The sequence below is a fragment of the Mizuhopecten yessoensis genome, unplaced genomic scaffold (genome assembly GCF_002113885.1).
Source record: "Mizuhopecten yessoensis strain PY_sf001 unplaced genomic scaffold, ASM211388v2 scaffold716309, whole genome shotgun sequence".
In the NCBI taxonomy this organism is placed as follows: domain Eukaryota; kingdom Metazoa; phylum Mollusca; class Bivalvia; order Pectinida; family Pectinidae; genus Mizuhopecten; species Mizuhopecten yessoensis.
Genome location: NW_018480052.1, coordinates 649,488 through 675,514, shown reverse-complemented (window position 1 = coordinate 675,514; position 26,027 = coordinate 649,488). Strand labels below are relative to the sequence as shown.

Sequence of the window (26,027 nt, the reverse complement as noted above, 5' to 3'; positions counted from 1 at the left end):
TGTAGCACTGTGAGTAATATGTAGGGCAATGTTACCTGTCTATGATGTAGCACTGTGAGTAATATGTAGGGCAATGTTACCTGTCTATGATGTAGCACTGTGAGTAATATGTAGGGCAATGTTACCTGTCTATGATGTAGCACTGTGAGTAATATGTAGGGCAATGTTACCTGTCTATGATGTAGCACTGTGAGTAATATGTAGGGCAATGTTACCTGTCTATGATGTAGCACTGTGAGTAATATGTAGGGCAATGTTACCTGTCTATGATGTAGCACTGTGAGTAATATGTAGGGCAATGTTACCTGTCTATGATGTAGCACTGTGAGTAATATGTAGGGCAATGTTACCTGTCTATGATGTAGCACTGTGAGTAATATGTAGGGCAATGTTACCTGTCTATGATGTAGCACTGTGAGTAATATGTAGGGCAATGTTACCTGTCTATGATGTAGCACTGTGAGTAATATGTAGGGCAATGTTACCTGTCTATGATGTAGCACTGTGAGTAATATGTAGGGCAATGTTACCTGTCTATGATGTAGCACTGTGAGTAATATGTAGGGCAATGTTACCTGTCTATGATGTAGCACTGTGAGTAATATGTAGGGCAATGTTACCTGTCTATGATGTAGCACTGTGAGTAATATGTAGGGCAATGTTACCTGTCTATGATGTAGCACTGTGAGTAATATGTAGGGCAATGTTACCTGTCTATGATGTAGCACTGTGAGTAATATGTAGGGCAATGTTACCTGTCTATGATGTAGCACTGTGAGTAATATGTAGGGCAATGTTACCTGTCTATGATGTAGCACTGTGAGTAATATGTAGGGCAATGTTACCTGTCTATGATGTAGCACTGTGAGTAATATGTAGGGCAATGTTACCTGTCTATGATGTAGCACTGTGAGTAATATGTAGGGCAATGTTACCTGTCTATGATGTAGCACTGTGAGTAATATGTAGGGCAATGTTACCTGTCTATGATGTAGCACTGTGAGTAATATGTAGGGCAATGTTACCTGTCTATGATGTAGCACTGTGAGTAATATGTAGGGCAATGTTACCTGTCTATGATGTAGCACTGTGAGTAATATGTAGGGCAATGTTACCTGTCTATGATGTAGCACTGTGAGTAATATGTAGGGCAATGTTACCTGTCTATGATGTAGCACTGTGAGTAATATGTAGGGCAATGTTACCTGTCTATGATGTAGCACTGTGAGTAATATGTAGGGCAATGTTACCTGTCTATGATGTAGCACTGTGAGTAATATGTAGGGCAATGTTACCTGTCTATGATGTAGCACTGTGAGTAATATGTAGGGCAATGTTACCTGTCTATGATGTAGCACTGTGAGTAATATGTAGGGCAATGTTACCTGTCTATGATGTAGCACTGTGAGTAATATGTAGGGCAATGTTACCTGTCTATGATGTAGCACTGTGAGTAATATGTAGGGCAATGTTACCTGTCTATGATGTAGCACTGTGAGTAATATGTAGGGCAATGTTACCTGTCTATGATGTAGCACTGTGAGTAATATGTAGGGCAATGTTACCTGTCTATGATGTAGCACTGTGAGTAATATGTAGGGCAATGTTACCTGTCTATGATGTAGCACTGTGAGTAATATGTAGGGCAATGTTACCTGTCTATGATGTAGCACTGTGAGTAATATGTAGGGCAATGTTACCTGTCTATGATGTAGCACTGTGAGTAATATGTAGGGCAATGTTACCTGTCTATGATGTAGCACTGTGAGTAATATGTAGGGCAATGTTACCTGTCTATGATGTAGCACTGTGAGTAATATGTAGGGCAATGTTACCTGTCTATGATGTAGCACTGTGAGTAATATGTAGGGCAATGTTACCTGTCTATGATGTAGCACTGTGAGTAATATGTAGGGCAATGTTACCTGTCTATGATGTAGCACTGTGAGTAATATGTAGGGCAATGTTACCTGTCTATGATGTAGCACTGTGAGTAATATGTAGGGCAATGTTACCTGTCTATGATGTAGCACTGTGAGTAATATGTAGGGCAATGTTACCTGTCTATGATGTAGCACTGTGAGTAATATGTAGGGCAATGTTACCTGTCTATGATGTAGCACTGTGAGTAATATGTAGGGCAATGTTACCTGTCTATGATGTAGCACTGTGAGTAATATGTAGGGCAATGTTACCTGTCTATGATGTAGCACTGTGAGTAATATGTAGGGCAATGTTACCTGTCTATGATGTAGCACTGTGAGTAATATGTAGGGCAATGTTACCTGTCTATGATGTAGCACTGTGAGTAATATGTAGGGCAATGTTACCTGTCTATGATGTAGCACTGTGAGTAATATGTAGGGCAATGTTACCTGTCTATGATGTAGCACTGTGAGTAATATGTAGGGCAATGTTACCTGTCTATGATGTAGCACTGTGAGTAATATGTAGGGCAATGTTACCTGTCTATGATGTAGCACTGTGAGTAATATGTAGGGCAATGTTACCTGTCTATGATGTAGCACTGTGAGTAATATGTAGGGCAATGTTACCTGTCTATGATGTAGCACTGTGAGTAATATGTAGGGCAATGTTACCTGTCTATGATGTAGCACTGTGAGTAATATGTAGGGCAATGTTACCTGTCTATGATGTAGCACTGTGAGTAATATGTAGGGCAATGTTACCTGTCTATGATGTAGCACTGTGAGTAATATGTAGGGCAATGTTACCTGTCTATGATGTAGCACTGTGAGTAATATGTAGGGCAATGTTACCTGTCTATGATGTAGCACTGTGAGTAATATGTAGGGCAATGTTACCTGTCTATGATGTAGCACTGTGAGTAATATGTAGGGCAATGTTACCTGTCTATGATGTAGCACTGTGAGTAATATGTAGGGCAATGTTACCTGTCTATGATGTAGCACTGTGAGTAATATGTAGGGCAATGTTACCTGTCTATGATGTAGCACTGTGAGTAATATGTAGGGCAATGTTACCTGTCTATGATGTAGCACTGTGAGTAATATGTAGGGCAATGTTACCTGTCTATGATGTAGCACTGTGAGTAATATGTAGGGCAATGTTACCTGTCTATGATGTAGCACTGTGAGTAATATGTAGGGCAATGTTACCTGTCTATGATGTAGCACTGTGAGTAATATGTAGGGCAATGTTACCTGTCTATGATGTAGCACTGTGAGTAATATGTAGGGCAATGTTACCTGTCTATGATGTAGCACTGTGAGTAATATGTAGGGCAATGTTACCTGTCTATGATGTAGCACTGTGAGTAATATGTAGGGCAATGTTACCTGTCTATGATGTAGCACTGTGAGTAATATGTAGGGCAATGTTACCTGTCTATGATGTAGCACTGTGAGTAATATGTAGGGCAATGTTACCTGTCTATGATGTAGCACTGTGAGTAATATGTAGGGCAATGTTACCTGTCTATGATGTAGCACTGTGAGTAATATGTAGGGCAATGTTACCTGTCTATGATGTAGCACTGTGAGTAATATGTAGGGCAATGTTACCTGTCTATGATGTAGCACTGTGAGTAATATGTAGGGCAATGTTACCTGTCTATGATGTAGCACTGTGAGTAATATGTAGGGCAATGTTACCTGTCTATGATGTAGCACTGTGAGTAATATGTAGGGCAATGTTACCTGTCTATGATGTAGCACTGTGAGTAATATGTAGGGCAATGTTACCTGTCTATGATGTAGCACTGTGAGTAATATGTAGGGCAATGTTACCTGTCTATGATGTAGCACTGTGAGTAATATGTAGGGCAATGTTACCTGTCTATGATGTAGCACTGTGAGTAATATGTAGGGCAATGTTACCTGTCTATGATGTAGCACTGTGAGTAATATGTAGGGCAATGTTACCTGTCTATGATGTAGCACTGTGAGTAATATGTAGGGCAATGTTACCTGTCTATGATGTAGCACTGTGAGTAATATGTAGGGCAATGTTACCTGTCTATGATGTAGCACTGTGAGTAATATGTAGGGCAATGTTACCTGTCTATGATGTAGCACTGTGAGTAATATGTAGGGCAATGTTACCTGTCTATGATGTAGCACTGTGAGTAATATGTAGGGCAATGTTACCTGTCTATGATGTAGCACTGTGAGTAATATGTAGGGCAATGTTACCTGTCTATGATGTAGCACTGTGAGTAATATGTAGGGCAATGTTACCTGTCTATGATGTAGCACTGTGAGTAATATGTAGGGCAATGTTACCTGTCTATGATGTAGCACTGTGAGTAATATGTAGGGCAATGTTACCTGTCTATGATGTAGCACTGTGAGTAATATGTAGGGCAATGTTACCTGTCTATGATGTAGCACTGTGAGTAATATGTAGGGCAATGTTACCTGTCTATGATGTAGCACTGTGAGTAATATGTAGGGCAATGTTACCTGTCTATGATGTAGCACTGTGAGTAATATGTAGGGCAATGTTACCTGTCTATGATGTAGCACTGTGAGTAATATGTAGGGCAATGTTACCTGTCTATGATGTAGCACTGTGAGTAATATGTAGGGCAATGTTACCTGTCTATGATGTAGCACTGTGAGTAATATGTAGGGCAATGTTACCTGTCTATGATGTAGCACTGTGAGTAATATGTAGGGCAATGTTACCTGTCTATGATGTAGCACTGTGAGTAATATGTAGGGCAATGTTACCTGTCTATGATGTAGCACTGTGAGTAATATGTAGGGCAATGTTACCTGTCTATGATGTAGCACTGTGAGTAATATGTAGGGCAATGTTACCTGTCTATGATGTAGCACTGTGAGTAATATGTAGGGCAATGTTACCTGTCTATGATGTAGCACTGTGAGTAATATGTAGGGCAATGTTACCTGTCTATGATGTAGCACTGTGAGTAATATGTAGGGCAATGTTACCTGTCTATGATGTAGCACTGTGAGTAATATGTAGGGCAATGTTACCTGTCTATGATGTAGCACTGTGAGTAATATGTAGGGCAATGTTACCTGTCTATGATGTAGCACTGTGAGTAATATGTAGGGCAATGTTACCTGTCTATGATGTAGCACTGTGAGTAATATGTAGGGCAATGTTACCTGTCTATGATGTAGCACTGTGAGTAATATGTAGGGCAATGTTACCTGTCTATGATGTAGCACTGTGAGTAATATGTAGGGCAATGTTACCTGTCTATGATGTAGCACTGTGAGTAATATGTAGGGCAATGTTACCTGTCTATGATGTAGCACTGTGAGTAATATGTAGGGCAATGTTACCTGTCTATGATGTAGCACTGTGAGTAATATGTAGGGCAATGTTACCTGTCTATGATGTAGCACTGTGAGTAATATGTAGGGCAATGTTACCTGTCTATGATGTAGCACTGTGAGTAATATGTAGGGCAATGTTACCTGTCTATGATGTAGCACTGTGAGTAATATGTAGGGCAATGTTACCTGTCTATGATGTAGCACTGTGAGTAATATGTAGGGCAATGTTACCTGTCTATGATGTAGCACTGTGAGTAATATGTAGGGCAATGTTACCTGTCTATGATGTAGCACTGTGAGTAATATGTAGGGCAATGTTACCTGTCTATGATGTAGCACTGTGAGTAATATGTAGGGCAATGTTACCTGTCTATGATGTAGCACTGTGAGTAATATGTAGGGCAATGTTACCTGTCTATGATGTAGCACTGTGAGTAATATGTAGGGCAATGTTACCTGTCTATGATGTAGCACTGTGAGTAATATGTAGGGCAATGTTACCTGTCTATGATGTAGCACTGTGAGTAATATGTAGGGCAATGTTACCTGTCTATGATGTAGCACTGTGAGTAATATGTAGGGCAATGTTACCTGTCTATGATGTAGCACTGTGAGTAATATGTAGGGCAATGTTACCTGTCTATGATGTAGCACTGTGAGTAATATGTAGGGCAATGTTACCTGTCTATGATGTAGCACTGTGAGTAATATGTAGGGCAATGTTACCTGTCTATGATGTAGCACTGTGAGTAATATGTAGGGCAATGTTACCTGTCTATGATGTAGCACTGTGAGTAATATGTAGGGCAATGTTACCTGTCTATGATGTAGCACTGTGAGTAATATGTAGGGCAATGTTACCTGTCTATGATGTAGCACTGTGAGTAATATGTAGGGCAATGTTACCTGTCTATGATGTAGCACTGTGAGTAATATGTAGGGCAATGTTACCTGTCTATGATGTAGCACTGTGAGTAATATGTAGGGCAATGTTACCTGTCTATGATGTAGCACTGTGAGTAATATGTAGGGCAATGTTACCTGTCTATGATGTAGCACTGTGAGTAATATGTAGGGCAATGTTACCTGTCTATGATGTAGCACTGTGAGTAATATGTAGGGCAATGTTACCTGTCTATGATGTAGCACTGTGAGTAATATGTAGGGCAATGTTACCTGTCTATGATGTAGCACTGTGAGTAATATGTAGGGCAATGTTACCTGTCTATGATGTAGCACTGTGAGTAATATGTAGGGCAATGTTACCTGTCTATGATGTAGCACTGTGAGTAATATGTAGGGCAATGTTACCTGTCTATGATGTAGCACTGTGAGTAATATGTAGGGCAATGTTACCTGTCTATGATGTAGCACTGTGAGTAATATGTAGGGCAATGTTACCTGTCTATGATGTAGCACTGTGAGTAATATGTAGGGCAATGTTACCTGTCTATGATGTAGCACTGTGAGTAATATGTAGGGCAATGTTACCTGTCTATGATGTAGCACTGTGAGTAATATGTAGGGCAATGTTACCTGTCTATGATGTAGCACTGTGAGTAATATGTAGGGCAATGTTACCTGTCTATGATGTAGCACTGTGAGTAATATGTAGGGCAATGTTACCTGTCTATGATGTAGCACTGTGAGTAATATGTAGGGCAATGTTACCTGTCTATGATGTAGCACTGTGAGTAATATGTAGGGCAATGTTACCTGTCTATGATGTAGCACTGTGAGTAATATGTAGGGCAATGTTACCTGTCTATGATGTAGCACTGTGAGTAATATGTAGGGCAATGTTACCTGTCTATGATGTAGCACTGTGAGTAATATGTAGGGCAATGTTACCTGTCTATGATGTAGCACTGTGAGTAATATGTAGGGCAATGTTACCTGTCTATGATGTAGCACTGTGAGTAATATGTAGGGTAATGTTACCTGTCTATGATGTAGCTCTGTGAGTAATATGTAGGGTAATGTTACCCGTCTATGATGTAGCGCCGTGAGTAATATGTAGGGTAATGTTACCTGTCTATGATGTAGCGCCGTGAGTAATATGAAGGGCAATGTTACCTGTCTATGATGTAGCGCCGTGAGTAATATGTAGGGCAATGTTATCTGTCTATGATGTAGTCCCGTTAGTAATATGTAGGGTAATGTTACCTGTCTATGATGTAGCCTTGTGAGTAATATGTAGGGCAATGTTACCTGTCTATGATGTAGCGCCGTGAGTAATATGTAGGGCAATGTTACCTGTCTATGATGTAGCACTGTGAGTAATAAGTAGGGTAATGTTACCTGTCTATGATGTAGCACTGTGAGTAGTAAGTAGGGTAATGTTTCCTGTCTATGATGTAGCTCCGTGAATAATATGTAAGGCAATGTTACCTGTCTATGATGTAGCACCGTGAGGAATATGTAGGGCAATGTTACCTGTCTATGATGTAGCACTGTGAGTAATAAGTAGGGTAATGTTTCCTGTCTATGATGTAGCTCCGTGAGTAATATGTAAGGCAATGTTACCTGTCTATGATGAAGCACCGTGAGTAATATGTAGGGCAATGTTACCTGTCTCTGATGTAGCGCCGTGAGGAATATGTAGGGCAATGTTACCTGTCTATGATGTAGCGCCGTGAGTTATATGTAGGGCAATGTTACCTCTCTATGATGTAGCACCGTGAGTAATATGTAGGGTAATGTTACCTGTCTATGATGTAGCACTGTGAGGAATATGTAGGGTAATGTTTACTGTCTATGATGTAGCTCTGTTAGTAATAAGTAGGGTAATGTTACCTGTCTATGATTAAGCACCGTGAGTAATATGGAGGGCAATGTTACCTGTATATGATGTAGCGCCGTGAGTTATCTGTAGGGCAATGTTACCTATCTATGATGTAGCACTGTGAGTAATATGTAGGGCAATGTTACCTGTCTAGCCATTTCCATAAGTACTAACAGCTTCTTGATGCCAATCCATAACCTGGAAGAAAAAAAGTAAAATTGATTTCAGCATAGAATATTGAGTTTTACACCGAGTTCCTTATAGCTGATAGTAAAAGAAATTATTATATGAATACTACATTCATTAGAGTGTGACAGTGCTTAGGGTCACCCCGAGGGTTTCACTGTCACCCGAGGCAACCCCTAAGCGTGCTGTCACACTCTATTGAATGTAGTATTTATTTTATTCTACTGAAAGTCAAACATGGCGGCTGAAACAAACTGTACGCACATCTTACTTGTGTGGTCACTTTTTTGCACTGTCACACACACTGTCACTAATTGCTAGGGCCTCGACTCAATGTTAAAGCGAATGTGACAGCGTGAAATGAACAATCTGTCTCGGCAAATGTTTTACAGGATTTTCACTAGAGATGTATTTTATTATAACATAGTGATCTAGCTGGCTGTCTGTAACCAAAACAAGAGGGTAAAATTGATTTCAATATGAAGTTTTACACTGAGTTTTACACCTTCAGCAGAAAATAAAAGAAACCATTACAACAGAGGGACCTAACTGACTGTCTGAGGCTCAAAATGAGTACTGACTTCTTGCCTGCGGTCTTGCGCTGTAAGGTCTGCATCTCCTCCTTGTTGAAGAGTTCTGTGTTGTCCAGGACACACATGAGGTGGTCAGCAGTGGAGATATTCGACACATGTACGATTGCAGAGAAGGTACTAGCCATCTCCATCTCCTTCAGGACGTCCTTACGACTCGTTGTCCCGATCACCAGCAACTTACGACCCTGAGGTACAAACAACAATTATCAATAATGTCACTGTTAAAATATGAACCTGGAGCTCCACACATCAGGCACTGGGATAATATACATAATGGACAATGATATCACTGGTAACACATCTTATCTGTACAATTACACAGTACTATGTCAGACATAGTGTGGTCTTCGGGAAATTCGTTTTATATTTTATGACAATGTGAAGTTCATCACATCATCAAAGGATTCTATGACATAGTGAGGTTCTCGTTTAACTCACATCACAGTATCCTATATATGTCACAGCGAGGTTCTTATTTACCTTAGACAACGGTATCCTATATATGACACAGCGAGGTTCTTATTTAACTTAGACAACAGTATCCTATATGACACAGCGAGGTTCTGATAAAACTTACGTGAGGTGGCGGTATCTTCAGTAACACTAGTAGTGCCTGCAGTACTAGGTTAGAAAACCTGGGACCGATGGGCACATAATCTGTAACACAGAGGATTCAGTCTGTCACCGTACCAGTCAACCAATGTTACAGACCTATAGCTGTAAGACCACTGTGTGGCCAGTTTGTTAGTCACTAGACACAGAACCAGTACAACTGGATAGGTTTAATAAAATATTTGTGTTTTTCTTTCATAAATTTCATTAGTATAACTAACAATATTGATTTGACACAATTCAACATCTTGTATACCATAACTTACCAGGAATTGTGAATATTTCACAGATTCATCACTTTTTTGGTGTTACACAAGAAAAACCGGCTCAGGTCCTTTCATAAGCCCACCCCCACATGTGATCTATTTTCTTTTTTTGCACAGGCACCCTAGGTTTTTCACTAGTAAAGTACAGTATTGTACTTGTGTAAAACGATACCTTCTTAATCTATAAGTAATCTATAAAGCAGGATATGTTTCTTACATTCTGATTGTCATTTTGAAACTGGAACAGTAAAGTATGTATGATTGAACAGTTTTGTGATTATTAAATTGAAATCTTACCCAACAATCTCTCTATGTCATCAATAATGACACAGCTTAGTGGCGATTTGTAGGCATCATCAAATATCTGAAACATGTAAACAGTTACATTAATCTTCTGATGATTTGTAGACATCATCGAATATCTGAAACATGTAAACAGTTACATTAGTCTTCTGATGATTTGTAGGCATCATCAAATATCTGAACCATGTAAACAGTTACATTAATCTTCTGATGCTTTGGAGGCATCATCAAATATCTGAGACATGTAAACAGTTACATTAATCATCTGATGATTTGTAGGCATCATCAAAATATCTGAACAATGTAAACAGTTACATTAATCTTCGGATGATTTGTAGGCATCATCAAAATATCTGAACAATGTAAACAGTTACATTAATCTTCGGATGATTTGTAGGAATAACAAATATCTGAAACATGTAAACAGTTACATTTATCTTCTGATGATTTGTAGGCATCATCAAATATCTGAAATATGTAAACAGTTACATAAATCTTCTGATGATAATAAAATTCTACAGCATTTCAAACTTTAATCATAAAACAATATCAGAGATTGAGAAATTCTTTAATGTGAATTTCTGGAGTTAACATTACAAATCACGTCTATTAAAGACTTTGTCTACTCAAATCACTTCATGGTCTCAAATTTGCTAGTAATCTTGGATTTTGTGAGACAGACATTTTCACCGTTAGGCAGATATGTACATTTTCATTTTATAAGGAAAGTGCTAATTTATTATGGAATTTATTATGGAAAGTGCTATTTTTTTTTATTTTTTTTTATGATTCCTGTCTACGTACACAGACAAGGACCCAGTTTTAAGATACAAAAGACTGATGAATCATAGACTATAAAAAAGGTGGAAATTGAATCCATAACTTTCCATACTTATCTATGTAAATGCATGTCCTGCAGTTCAAAAGGATCACCCTCAATAAATTAAACACTTTTCAAAAAAACAGAAAGTCTTACTGAATGTATAATTACTATGGGGACTGATTGATAATAGAAAATCGGTACAGACAACTCCCTATTTCCGCCCTACACTTTTTTTTGTCGGTCAAACACATACCTTTTTGATGGCCTGACATTTTGCTGTTTCAGTAAAACCAATCATATTTTCAGGTGAGCATATCTTGATGAATGGAAAGTCAGCCGTTTTAGCGATGGTAGCAGCTAATGACGTCTTCCCACTACCAGGGGGACCTGTAAACAGACAAATCACCATATCTGATTGCAGTGATCATCTGAAGTCCTAGGACACTTTCAATGCTTCTTAATCATGTTTGTGCAGAATAAGACTTTTCATTTTCAATATTAATTCTGTTATGAATTGATTAAGATCATCAATTAATGAACAAAAAGATTCTAGTAGAAACCAGGGAGACCTGAGTGGCCTTAGTGGTCACCTGAGTTGTAATATATTCATTTTACCCTGTCGAGATGTAAAGTGGAAAATATCATGTAAACAAGGTACTCGTAACATAGTTCACATGACTCGTCATCAACGAAAGATAGAAAGAGAATGACCCAGGGGTAATGAAATTTACAATTCTTATGAAGCCCCTAATATAAAAACCTTTCTATTGGTGAAAAGTATTTGATTCTAGTTCATCTGAGTCTGGAGAAAATGATGTTTTAAATATTGGTCAATTTTCCATTTGGGGCCCCTCTCAGCTGACAGGAACCCTAATTTTACAATTTAGAATCCTTTACTAACAAATATGGTTCTTACAAAATTTGAAAGAATTCTATTTACCAGCTTTTAAGAAATCAAAAATTTGAAGAAAAGTTTACAGATGACAGTAGTCGCACAAAGATTGATGAAAACCAATTGCAATATGTCACCTGAGCTGAAGTTCTGTAGTTTGAACAAGAACTCATTGTGACTCCATGGTAACCATTGTAATATGAACAAATGATGACCCCTTAGTGACCTTTAACCTTTACTGATGATGAGTCTTTGTGATCATGATGATAAAATAGAATTGATGACAACCCTTTATCATTTTTCAGGTCTAAGTTTTTGGATGTGGTTTGGATTAATCCATCTGTACACAACATTCTAGATTCTACCCAAACATGAAAACACTTGGCAAGTCTTGACAAAGCCAGACTAAATTATGCTGGCCTGTATTGTATCAGATGACCTAGACTAATTTATGCTGGCCTGTATTGTATCAGATGACCTAGACTAATTTATGCTAGCCTGTATTGTATCAGATGACCTAGACTAATTTATGCTGGCCTGTATTGTATCAGATGACCTAGACTAATTTATGCTGGTCTGTATTGTATCAGATGACCTAGACCAATTTATGCTGGTCTGTATTGTATCAGATGACCTAGACCAATTTATGCTGGCCTGTATTGTATCAGATGACCTAGACCAATTTATGCTGGCCTGTATTGTATCAGATGACCTAGACCAATTTATGCTGGTCTGTGCTGCAGGATTTACCCTCTAGAAGAACTGTGACTAATGGCGTTGTTTGGCTGGCCTTGGCCTGGGCGATTAACAGGTTTCCGTCCTCCATCACTCGACTGACTGGGTCTCCCCAGTTGATGATTCCGTTGGACAGATACTTCTCAAACTCGTTCTTACTGCTACCAAATGCCTGAAGTCGACAGGAAAGAGTCTTTAGAATCAAGTGTATAACACAATGTTCCCAACACCTTGACATGTTCATGTAAATCATTCAACTAGGAGAGCAACTCACATGTTCAAATATCTTTTGACCAAAGCATTCACATAATTAATTAACAACACATTTATATCTGTAGATGTTCATTTCATGAAAAACAATTTTTAAGGCTGTTCCAGAATTTACCAGAGGGGAGGCAGGCACTTTTTCAGAGATACAACCACTTATATAATCTTAAAAGTTACTGAGCGTAGGAGTCAATCGCAACAAGCTCAGGATAAGTTGAATCTTATTTATTGGGTATGTCTACCAGTTTCGCCCGAACAGTGGGCTTCTTCAGGACTGAAGAAGCCCACTGTTCGGGCGAAGGACTGAAGAAGCCCACTGTTCGGGCGAAACCGGTAGACATACCCAATAAATAAGATTCAACTTATCCTGAGCTTGTTGCGATTGACTCCTACGCTTATTTTCCTATTTTTCAATCGCCCTGCATACTGGTTGGTATCCAGGCAAGGGATAAACGGAACCTACCAAACCTAAACTACAATAACGGCGTTGGCTCTACTCCTGGATCGATGTTAAAAGTTACTGAATATAAGGAATGGTAGGGAGATTCGGTTTAAACCCCATCAGCCATAATATAGTAATATAGGTGTCTCCCATCTCCCCCTTATAATAAATTATGGAATAGCCCTAATACAACATGAGTATTACAATATTTAGAAGATAGTACACTACAAAGTGCTATTTTGAATATCTTGACTGTCTAGATAGCGAGTGATCTAGATATTTTGGGGTCAAGAGTTCATATTTATGAGATTCCTCAGTGACTTAACAGTCATATCGGAGTACCCACCGGTTTAATATCATTCTCAAGGGCATGTATAAAGTCCAGCTTTGTGACACACAGTTTGTCCATGGCCTCTGAGTCTACTTCAACCTTGGAGGTGGCCTGCAACAAATATCACAACAATTTAAAATCAATTCACAATTTATTTGTTTCAGTTGAAAAAAAAAATGATAAAAAACCTTCCCAGTGATAGCAATTGTATTTTTTAAATAGGATTAACATGATTTACGAATGACTCTAAAATTAAAGACAATATAATACATTGTAGACAATATATTACATTGTAGTATGATTTTTCTTTCGAAAAACAATTGTGTAACGTGTATGTTATCATGACATTTAAGCTTGAACAAATACCTAGATTATAAGATATGATATTAAGGTAACTATTTATGAAAGAAGAATTTGCTTCTAGATGTACACTATTTGATCGTTTCTGTACCTTGATGAGTCTGTTCATGGCTGTAGACTGTGCCGACCTGACCAGTCCTTCTATCTCTGCTCCACTGAAGTTTTTCGTGAGGACAGCCAGCTCAGCAATGTTGACATCGGGAGCTAGTTTGTTGTTCTCCCTCATTGTAGTCGTGTGTATCTGTAATATCTGCAAACGGCCCTTCTCATCAGGTAGACCTGAAGTATAATACCAACTAAATCAAAATCTTGTTATAACCTTTCTCATCAGGACGACCTGAAGTACACCACCAACTAAATCATAATCTGGTTATATTTACCTCCTTTCTCATCAGGACGACCTGAAGTACACCACAAACTAAATCATAATCTGGTTATATTTACCTCCCTTCTCATCAGGACAACCTAAAGTACACCACCAACTAGATCATAATCTGGTTATAATTACCTCCCTTCTAATCAGGACAACCTAAAGTACACCACCAACTAAATCATAATCTGGTTATATTTACCTCCTTTCTCATCAGGACGACCTGAAGTACACCAAAAACTAAATCATAATCTGGTTATATTTACCTCCTTTCTCATCAGGACGACCTGAAGTACACAACAAACTAAATCATAATCTGGTTATATTTACCTCCTTTCTCATCAGGACGACCTGAAGTACACCACAAACTAAATCATAATCTGGTTATATTTACCTCCTTTCTCATCAGGACGACCTGAAGTACACCACCAACTAAATCATAATCTGGTTATAATTACCTCACTTCTAATCAGGACGACCTGAAGTACAATACCCACTAATATCAAAATCTGGTTATAATTACCTCCCTTCTAATCAGGACGACCTGAAGTACAATACCCACTAATATCATAATCTGGTTATAATTACCTCCCTTCTCATCAGGACAACCTAAAGTACACCCCCAACTAATATAAATCATAATCTGGTTATAATTACCTTCCTTCTCATCAGGAAGACCTAAAGTACACCACCAACTAATATAAATCATAATCTGGTTATATTTCCCTCCCTTCTCATCAGGACAACCTAAAGTACACCACCAACTAAATCATAATCTGGTTATAATTACCTCCCTTCTAATCAGGACGACCTGAAGTACAATACCCACTAATATCATAATCTGGTTATAATTACCTCCCTTCTAATCAGGACAACCTAAAGTACACCACCAACTAAATCATAATCTGGTTATATTTACCTCCCTTCTCATCAGGACGACCTGAAGTACACCACCAACTAAATCATAATCTGGTTATATTTACCTCCCTTCTCATCAGGACGACCTAAAGTACACCACCAACTAATATAAATCATAATCTGGTTATATTTACCTCCCTTCTCATCAGGACGACCTGACGACCTGAAGTACAATACCCACTTATATCAAAACCTGGTTTCTGTCTTTGTGATAAAGAAGACCTGGAGTAAAATATCAGCTGGAATTATCTTTCTCAAGGTTTTTAAATCAATATGCTTGCTTATGGCAAGACACTTGAAGATATTACATCAAGTTTCATCACCTCTGCCATTATCACAAACCAGATACAATATCTACTATAAAATGCCTTTACTGCTTACATCGGGAAATTTAACCTTAACCACAAGGTGATGTCATAAATTGTGTTACAGCAACAGGAAGTGCAATTGTGACCTTGACTGGTACGGTGCTTAAATCATGTGTTTCTGAGGGATAGATTTTACCTAATCTTTTTTAAGTATTGTATTTTAAATAATTTAATCACCAGGATATCTATTCACATAATCCTGGTTAATGAGCTTTTATTGATAAACTTCTCAATAGCTTACCTATCTCCATCTGTACCTCCAGTCGGCCCGGTCGGAGTAAAGCCTCGTCTATCATGTCCTTCCGGTTGGTCATTCCTGAGGGTAAACAAAAGTCGTACAATTTTAATTAGCATAACAATCAACATTTTCCCATCTAGGATAGGTTTTATTTAACTGACAAACCTGAGAATTTTAAACCTAGATACAGTTTATTACATGAATATTTTTTTTGCCCTCCACTGGTATAATCTGTTTTTGTGCAGTATTATTTTCGACCTTGACATGTTATTCCTAGGAATAGAACGTTGTGTACTTATTTTCACTACTGTGATAAATTCGCCCTCATTACGGACGGCGAAAAAGGCAAAAATTAAACTGTGCCAAAAATTTAACGGTACATATTATGTATCTACAATATAACAGAGACATACTGCAGTAAAGTAGCTTGTACTTTCATTTCATCAGGTAAAACTTGTCATTCAATTATCTCTTTCCCCAAGAAACTAAAAATATATAATAATACAAAATCTGTGTACAGATTTATCTAAATTATGGGTAAATTATAAAAGCTCATATATCAACAGAATGATTTTTAAATGTAGAACTGTGAAAAAAAAGTATCCAAAAACACTTTTAAATCTCAGTTATGGTCATTTAATGGTTTCGATGGTGGAAGAAAGCCAGATGAAAGAAAACCTGGAGAAAAACTACCGACCCAGGGCCAGTACCTGGCAACTGCCCCTCGTAGGCTTGTGATTATTTCCCAACCCTCCCAATGAGGGGATATAGGTATGTCTGATGTTTGACTTACCGATGACCAGGATGTTATTGAGTTGTTCCACGCCATCAATCTTGGCCAGCAGCTGGTTGACTACGGTATCATGGACGCCTGTGTTTCCAGCCTGGATTGGGAGAAAACACGAACATAATCAGTTCTCTTATTAAAAGTAAGTTTAGAACAGAACATATATGTTTCTATACATCAAAGTTAACAGATACTGATAAAGTTCGTATTTTAGCACTGATCTTATTTAAGCGTTTTTAGCAGTGATCTTATTTAAGCGTTTTTCGCACCAACAATGAATCGCAAAAGTACTGCACTGAAATTTGTCACCTTTCCTATAAACAGAACTCATGAAATCACATTGGAAGAAATGTAATCATTCCTTCCTTCAGGCAGTTTACATACCTGTATGTATAACATAACTTTGATTCTGTTGCGATTTAAGTAATGCTGTAATATAATCTACAGATTTCCCCCCAGATCCAGTGCTATTAGGAATTTTACCACTGTTCTAAACATTGTCAATATACACAGAAACTGTAATACTTTTCAACATGAACTTTTCCACTGCATTTTCTCCTGACGGGAGAATTAATGAATTCAACAAAAGAACAAATATAATAGATATGGTAACCAGTACTGCAAAGAATACAAGGACAAATTTAACACTTGGAGATTTTCTATCAAAAGGTCAGACAATTTGTCAGGGTACCCAAAAATTATTGTTTTAGCATGTTTACATATGGCAGGAAGGACAAAATACACAATTAATCAACTTTCTCATTGCGATACACAGATACATAAAACAAAGCTTAGTATCTTGATTAAAAGTTATGAACAATTTCACCAGATGTATTGAAATGTGTAAACTTCCTGGCTGTAAACGTACCACAGATCCTCTGGATTTACAGATGGAGTCGATTTCATCAAAGATGATGATGTGTAATCCACTATGTAGTCCACACTGTGAAAACACAAAACAGGGGACACAAAGATTCAACTTCCTTTTCATACTTCGTAGTATCTTACAGACAAACTCTTTTGGAAACCTCACTCTCTATGGGTAAGTATATTAAATGTCTTCCCTAAAACAAGATTTCAATATGATAGGCAAAACAATTCCTAGTCGACGTGTAAAATGTTCACTTCACAGGTAAACAAATAACATTGAACAATTGTCCAATGCATAATGGCGAAAATGTTTCTATACAAAGACATAAAATGTATTTTTTGGACCTGAACGAATGGTTGTTTAGGGTTAGATACCTTTTCTTTCTAAAGTGAATCAGATGTATTGGTAAAGTGATTTTTTCAGAAAAAAAGATTATTCACCAAACTTCATACTTCTTGGTTAAAAAAAAGGTTATATTGTAGTTTTTTGGAGTCTGGATTACCAAGCCATCATTATATTTTTTATTTGGACAACTTATTTTGGCATAGTTCTATATAACAGGAAAGAACACTTTATCCCTAATACAGAGCGAAGGGAGACAACTCACCCGCTTCTCTTCTTCCTCTGCATCCTTGAACAAGTTTCTGATCTTGGCTTCAGACTCTCCGACATACTTGTCGAGGATCTGGGGGCCGTTGACAATTTTGGGTTCTCGGGCATTCAACATATTTCCTATTTGCCTACATCAGATTCAAACAAAATACATACATTCACATATAATTAGTGCATCAAAACCATAAAACAGTCCTATATACAGAGCTTCACATAATGTTGTATGTGCATTCATCGAGTAAAGGGGCATAACTCCTATAATAAGTGTCACAACAGGAAATAAAATGGCACAATCAAAGCTTCACATCATGCTATACCGATAACTAAAGTTTAACAGAAACTGGTGCATACATGTGTATGGCAAAATGTGTAGCTAGTTCAGTGCTCCGTCAACGGAACTACAATTCAATGGAGCTACAAGTCAACGGAGCTACAAGGAAATTTCATTCAGTCCTATCGGTAGCGAGCATTTCTTTGTTTCTTTGTTTACTCACTGTGACATTAAGACATTCATGTGAGATCTAAGTTGTAAGATAACAGTACACACCTTGCCATCAGTGTTTTGCCGTTCCCTGGAGGACCAAACAACAGGATACCTTTGACATGCTTCATTCCTGGAGGAACATAAAACTCACACTTATCACATAATCAGAATTAAAAGCTATTTCACTGTCAAAAAATCTGTGTTTAGATCTAACATCAGAGAATGTTGATACGATTTATAATTGTCCTCTACAGAATGATTTACCCTTTAGTAGGATAAACAGGATATAAGTACACACCAGGGCCCGTATTCCTGAAACTGTTCTCATGCTCAAGCATTGATTTTGTGCTCAAAACAACTTTCTTGTAACTCAGTTAAATCATGTCAAACGATCAAAAGGTCAAATGTAAACATTGAAAACAGTATTCGGCTTTTGGTCTTTTCATTGTTTTTCCAAATAATTGACAAGATAATAATAATAAAACAAGATTTTTTTTATCCATTTATAGTGAGAGACAAGCCAGAATCTTCTAGCTGAAGGAAAGAAACCATTTGGCCGACAAGAACCTTCAAGCTGAGGGAAAGACACCGGGAGACAAGCCAGAATCTTCTAGCTGAGGGAAAGAAACCGGGAGACAAGCCAGAATCTTCTAGCTGAAGGAATAACCGACCCCTTACTTACCTAGTTGTTCTATGACTTCCGGAGGGAACACTCTTGATGCGAACGCTCGCCTGAAGATGGCAGAGAATTCATTGTCCAGACCACCGATGCCCATCTTCTGGAAGTTCCAGTCAGGATTGATAATGGATGTGTGGGCTTGTTTTCTGTAGAGTCAACGTTACAGGAGAAAATGTGTCAGAGACTTTGTATAAACTCAGGTTATTTTTCCAAATAAACATCTCAAAACATTTTAATCTGTCTGCTGCAGGATATTTAAATTAATTGACCTTCTCCATCTCACTGCATTATTAAAACAAAACTGTCTGCTTCATTCTCTGAAATACCTGGGAAGAAATGTTTTGAGCAGGCGGCAATCCTGCTGCTCATTTGAATGAACAGGACTCCAGCAGATTCAAGTCAAACAAGTCAAGTGTTTCCATGTATTATATATAATTACCAAGTGTGATTTTTAGTAGCGTTTTTTTTTAAACAGTGGCCATACATTCTCGGCCTCCAATGGCCCTAGCTGGGTGCTCTATTAAAAATCATTCCATATTTAATAGTTATTTTGAAATGCAATACTATTCAACCTGAACAGGATATCAGTCATTTAGCTATCAGAAATATACCTAATATAAAGGCGAACATCTACTAAACTCAATATCTTTATCTTCAATGCCAAATTATGTTAAACGATAAATAATGTTAAATGTTGTAATTTCGAATTTTACATCCAAAAATATGATTTTCACAATTGGAATATAATTGTTAATCTCTTATTAACTGATAGATATTATCACTGTCCCTCATGTACAGTCAAACTTGTATTCGGAGACCACCTTTGTGTCCATGAAGTTATCTCTAAATGTAGATGGTCTCTTGATTAAGGTTCTCAGTCAATATAAAAATAACTGCAGTGAAGAGTTTATCAGTGTCTCTTAACAAAGGTAGTCTTTAAAAAAAGGTGGTATATCTTGAGAAGGTCTGGCTGTATATGTACATATAAATATACTAAAGGCCCAGAGGGCCTGTATCGCTCACCTGGATATCTAAGCAATCATGGCAAAATATTCTCCAAATGAGATCCAAGGGAATATGCCAGACCCCAAGGCCAATCCTTGTAGATATCTGTATTAGATTTTTCATGCCCAGCAATTTGTTCAATTTTGAATCCCTGCCTCCCATGAATGCTTTCGACCAAATATCATCAATATCCATGGCCGCGTATCTGCCCCCTGGGGGGGTTGGCCCCCCATTTGAACAATTTTGAATCCCCACCACCTAGGGATGCTTCCAGTCAAATTAGGTTAAATTCCAATCAGTGGTTAAGAAGAAGTCGTTCAAAGAAATTGTTGACGTACGGATGACGGACAGACGACGGACGTAACAGTATGGCATAAGTTCACCTTGGTCCTTCGGACCAGGTGAGCTAATAATAAATTGTTATCATTCATTATATAATAAGTTGTTATTATATTCACGTTTTGGCTTTGCCGGTCAGGTGGAGGGTAGAGTTCTCAGCCTTTTCAAACAGGACTATTGTGTTAGGTGTCAGCACACCCATATTGGACTGTCGACAGAACAAATCAGCCATTATAAGTGAATGTTCCATAAATATTGATGTAACAAAAATATACAACAACATATTTAAATACCAGATGACAGATGAATGTAATAATATAACCATATAAAACTTATATAGGAATATGTGTATTGAACAATATCTTATACTGCAAAGAATTTTACATTTGCTAGTTCTTTATTTCACGAACCATGCCTGTGGGTTTTCTTAAAGAATACTTAGATTCTCCATATTGAGAGGACACTATTCAACAGTGGAAGTACTTATCTATAGAAATCAATGCTTCAAAAAAATATTGATAAGAGGATGCTATTTCAACATCAGTGGATATTAAAACTAAAATCAATAATATAACAAGATTAACAGTAATAAATATCATATATAATTTTGAGATTGAATCTGAGATTTATTTATAAATAAAAGTAATAACTCTAAATTAAAACTATCGTCACCTTTTTCAATGTAGGAGCTCCATCTTTCATTTGGGTGAAATCACTGGCTGAAACAGAAATTGAAATATATCTACATATATTGATCTGATGTGTATTAAAGAGAAACAAATCACAACAAAATTCAAGTACATATTTCAATATTCCTGGTAATTGTAATTTGAAATGAAAAAAAAATCTACTTTAATGTAACAAACAATTCACATATTAATCAAATCTCTATCCGAAATTTTTGACAAGAAATAAAAGAATATTTTATACATGTACAACACTTGATTTTATGGGGTTTTCTATGACTTTAAAACTTGAGGACATACCTTCGACCTCTTTTATAACAACCCCCAACATCTTTTTTTCAGCAAAGTTAAAAGCCAGGAACTGGTCAACAGTGAATGCTTGAGTGGCAAACTGCATGAGAAACTCCTGTGCCATCTTCTCGGTATCGTAAGGGTCAGAATTGGCCCTGGAAACAGTAAAAAGGTTATCCTGACAGCATGTTAAGTATATATTATTTTACAAAACACACTTCAAAGAAACTATTTAATAAGTATACAATGAAGAAGATACATAGCATTGGACAGATTACAAAACTCAAACCATGTCTTATATACTGTATTGTATGCTACATAGTGTGTTCATTATCTGTCTAGGATGGTATTATATGGTTTTCTATATTTATATACTGTATTGTATGCTACATAGTGTGTTCATTAGCCGTCTAGGATGGTATACGTATTATATGGTTTTCTATATTTAAGCAATGAATGTTTTAGAAATGTTGTTATGGTCCTATAACACACATTTCTATTGCTGACAAACTTAATAAAGCCCTTTATGTAAGTTTGTCAGCACTAGAAATGTGTGTTATAGGACCACAACAATATTTGCTAAAAATATTCATTACTTTAATTTACATTTTGGTAGAGTAGTTACGCTTTATTTAGTTATTTCGAACAGTTTTTAAAGAGCAAATTAAGTATTGACAACAACTAAATTGATGACATCACAATAGAGATTCCTGACGTTACAATAGCAAATGTTGTTATAGTCTCATAACAACATTTTCCTTCTCAATACATTGCAATGGAAGGATGCAGAGCAAATGTAAATAAAGTGTGTAAATTATCCGTCTAGTATGGTATGACACTGTATGCTATATAGTGACAGAGTGGTTATTATTTACCTGTTTTAAGTTCTCTCTCTACACTAGCATATACATGTACTCACATTCTCTGTTGTAGAAAGTCCACCTCCAGGGTGATGGTCCCTATACTCTCTGTGCGTGGGTTGAACGTGACTGATTTGAACGTCAGCTCTTGATTTAGTGATATTAAAGCCCATTTCCTCTGTAATAAGAGAAATGCACAGAAAATACAATATATCTGCAAATTTTGTTTTTTTTATCATCATAACAAATGATGCCACTGTTAGACAGGAAGCAAGGTATACACCATTTAATGGCAAGCAATACAGGCAGGACATATCATAAGCTTGTTAATACTTAACTCTTTTTACCATGTCCTTTATTTTCTTCCTTGAACAACCTGATCCTGGTAAATGATTTTATTACTCCAATTATCAAAACAAATAGTGAGAACAAATTTGAAATGACAAATCCAAGATGGCTACCAGGTGGCCATCTTGTTTATCTGATCAATCAAAAATCAGAAACGCACAACCTCCAAATCCAAGATGGCTGACTGGCAGCCATCTTGTTTTTTCAATGAGTTTTAAAATAACACATGCAAAACCAATGACCCATGGGAACCTACATATGGTATTTGGGAAAGGTCTGTCAAGTTCTTCTCAAGTAATAGCAAAACTGAATCCTGGAGGCAATCTTGTTTTTCCCCGATCAATCTCAAAATGAAACATGCATAACTCAAGTCCAAGAAGAACCCATGTGTGCGGTTTGTTTTACTTACCTGTGGTAGATTGAAGCCCATTGTGCCTTGGGTCATACGAGGGATAGCCTTGATGGTAAACACAAATGACCTGCTCGGTGAGGTGTAGATTTTAACATGGCTGTCCAACAATATAATATATCATTATAACATTATAATTATAAGCATCAAACAAAACATTTGTTCAATTTGCACATTTGTATCCTGATAAATTCAGCTAATGGTCATTTCATTGAAAGGGATTTACCAGGGTATATGTAAATTCTAAGTGTGTTTCATACGTGTATCGTCACATGCAGCACTACAACCATTCTAGGTCACTTGAGTGATTGGTTCAAACCTATTCAGTGTTACTGCGAAAACTTTCTTTTAATCCAAGGCATAATCTACATTTTGTATAACTATATTAGTGCATATATCCTTCTTTGTCAAAGTATAATTTGGCATGGGTGGACTATTTCAAATGTAGAAACAGGAGATATTAATCATAATTATATTAAAGATAGTATACTGTAATTACTGTAATTCCATACATAACTATTGTATAACTACAGTGCCTGTAGCTACATATTAACTTTTTTTATAATTTGCTAAACATACCTGCCAGTTTTCTCATCGAAGTCCTTGTCACTGACAATGACCCTATTGGTGTAGGACAGGTCATCTGTCGGACACTTGACCGCCTTCATGGTGGCCTGTAAGCAAGGAAAAGGTATATATAATCAGTCAACTCATAACACAATATTTTGGAGATCAATTAAAAACTCCATTCATTAGAGATCATGCCAATACGTAGCTGTTACAACCCTTCTATTTAAGTGGATTTATCTGCAAATGATTAAAGAAATGATGACTGTGTAGTCTGAAATATACATGTAACAATGTAATAAAACATTTTAAAAACAGTCCATACAACTGTAGCTAATGTAGCTATTCCTGTAATACCTATACTGTAGCTGATGTAGCTATTCCTGTATTATCTATATACTGTAGCTGATGTAGCTATTCCTGTATTACCTATACTGTAGCTGATGTAGCTATTCCTGTATTACCACAACTGTAGCTGATGTAGCTATTCCTGTATTACCTATATACTGTAGCTAATGAAGCTATTCCTGTATTACCTATATACTGTAGCTGATGTAGCTATCCCTGTATTACCTATACTGTAGCTGATGTAGCTATTCCTGTATTACCTATATACTGTATCTGATGCAGCTATTCCTGTATTCCCTATATACTGTAGCTAATGAAGCTACAGTATATAGGAAATACAGGAATAGCTTCATCAGCTTAAAGCAAAGTAGCAGGCGTATGCTATATACTGTAGCTAATGAAGCTATTCCTGTATTAACTATATTCTGTAGCTGATGTAGATATTCCTGTATTACCTATATACTGTAGCTGATGTAGCTATTCAGTATTACCTATATACTGTAGCTGATGAAGCTATTCCTGTACTACCTATATACTGTAGCTGATGTAGCTATTCCTGTATTACCTATATACTGTGGCTGATGAAGCTATTGCTGTACTCCCTATATACTGTAGCTGGTGTAGCTATTCCTGTATTACATCCACTGTAGCTGATGTAGATATTCCTGTATTACCTATATCCTGTAGCTGATGTAGATATTCCTGTATTACCTACATACTGTAGCTGATGTACCTATTCCTGTCTTACCTATACTGTAGATGATGTAGCTATTCCTGTATTACCTATACTGTAGCTGGTGTAGCTATTCCTGTATTAACTATACTGTAGCTGATGAAACTATTCCTGTACTACCTATATAATGTAGCTGATGTAGCCATTCCTCTATTAACTATATACTGTAGCTAATGAAGCTATTCCTGTATTACCTATCCTGTAGCTGATGTAGATATTCCTGTATTACCTACATACTGTAGCTGATGCAGCTATTCCTGTATTACCTATTCTGTAGCTGATGTAGATATTCCTGTATTACCTACATACTGTAGCTGATGAATCTATTCCTGTACTACCTATATACTGTAGATGATGTAGCTATTCCTGTATTACCTATATACTGTAGCTGATGTACCTATATTACCTTTACTAGCTAGATATAATAAAACCTGGATCTATCTGCACCAGTACCATGCCCAGTAGTACTGAAATAATGCTACAATAGGCCAAACAAATTTGTAACCAGTAACCCTTTCATACCCTAATTTTCTGCACCTAGGTAACATTTTTGCCAATTTTAAAGGAAGCGCTGTTATATATATATATATATATATATATAATAAAAAGTGATTAAATGTCCATGTGAAGGAAGTAAATATAGAAAAAATAAAATTAACGACCGACTAAAAAACTAGCTGCTTTCACCCTTCACAGGGCTCTTCAGGTTTATTCAAAAGAGAACAACGTCGTGACGTCACAATTACATGTCATCACACTACAATAGTAACGTGACGTCACGAAGTACACAAGATTGGTGGACAATTTGGCGTAAAATTTTATTGTGGCCTGTTGAGACTCGGTTTTAATATTTTTATTAGTTGGTCTTCTTTCGTTTCTCTTAAAATAGTGTCTGATGAAAATAGTTGATACAAAGGTAATACATTAAATTTATCTCCAGCACATTCATGAATATGTTTGTTAACATGAAGATTTCGTAAAGAATCAGTTCTAGTTTGTTGTCTATGTACAGTCATACGTGTTCTGAGTTCATTACCGGTTTGACCGATGTAAAAATCACCACATTTAGAACAAACGATTGCATAAATTACATTTTTTGATTTACAATTCATATTTACCTTCACAGTAAATTTCAAACCATTCTTGAAAATAAAAGTATTACACTCGATAATCATAGGACATGTAGCACATCTTGGTGTCTTACATTTGGATACTTTTGGTGTTA

At 37.0% G+C, this 26,027-nt stretch overlaps 1 protein-coding gene across 2 annotated transcripts in view; it reads right to left on the bottom strand.

Annotated features, from left to right (window-relative positions):
• The window catches only part of LOC110442889 (vesicle-fusing ATPase-like), a 44,530-nt gene that overhangs the window by 5,185 nt on the left and 13,318 nt on the right, over nt 1–26,027 (bottom strand). For both annotated transcript variants that reach the window (XM_021486748.1, XM_021486749.1), the window contains exons 2-21: nt 23,734–23,828; nt 23,155–23,254; nt 22,457–22,575; nt 21,547–21,692; nt 21,233–21,279; nt 20,680–20,768; nt 19,220–19,362; nt 18,601–18,667; nt 18,049–18,181; nt 17,439–17,513; nt 16,577–16,667; nt 15,787–15,861; nt 13,981–14,168; nt 13,545–13,640; nt 12,505–12,661; nt 11,116–11,249; nt 10,034–10,100; nt 9,436–9,515; nt 8,847–9,043; nt 8,226–8,277 (exon numbers count right to left, since the gene is read on the bottom strand). In XM_021486748.1, coding sequence (XP_021342423.1) covers nt 8,226–8,277; nt 8,847–9,043; nt 9,436–9,515; nt 10,034–10,100; nt 11,116–11,249; nt 12,505–12,661; nt 13,545–13,640; nt 13,981–14,168; nt 15,787–15,861; nt 16,577–16,667; nt 17,439–17,513; nt 18,049–18,181; nt 18,601–18,667; nt 19,220–19,362; nt 20,680–20,768; nt 21,233–21,279; nt 21,547–21,692; nt 22,457–22,575; nt 23,155–23,254; nt 23,734–23,828 — 2,151 coding nt within the window. The remainder of the gene's footprint in view (nt 1–8,225; nt 8,278–8,846; nt 9,044–9,435; nt 9,516–10,033; nt 10,101–11,115; nt 11,250–12,504; nt 12,662–13,544; nt 13,641–13,980; nt 14,169–15,786; nt 15,862–16,576; nt 16,668–17,438; nt 17,514–18,048; nt 18,182–18,600; nt 18,668–19,219; nt 19,363–20,679; nt 20,769–21,232; nt 21,280–21,546; nt 21,693–22,456; nt 22,576–23,154; nt 23,255–23,733; nt 23,829–26,027) is intronic.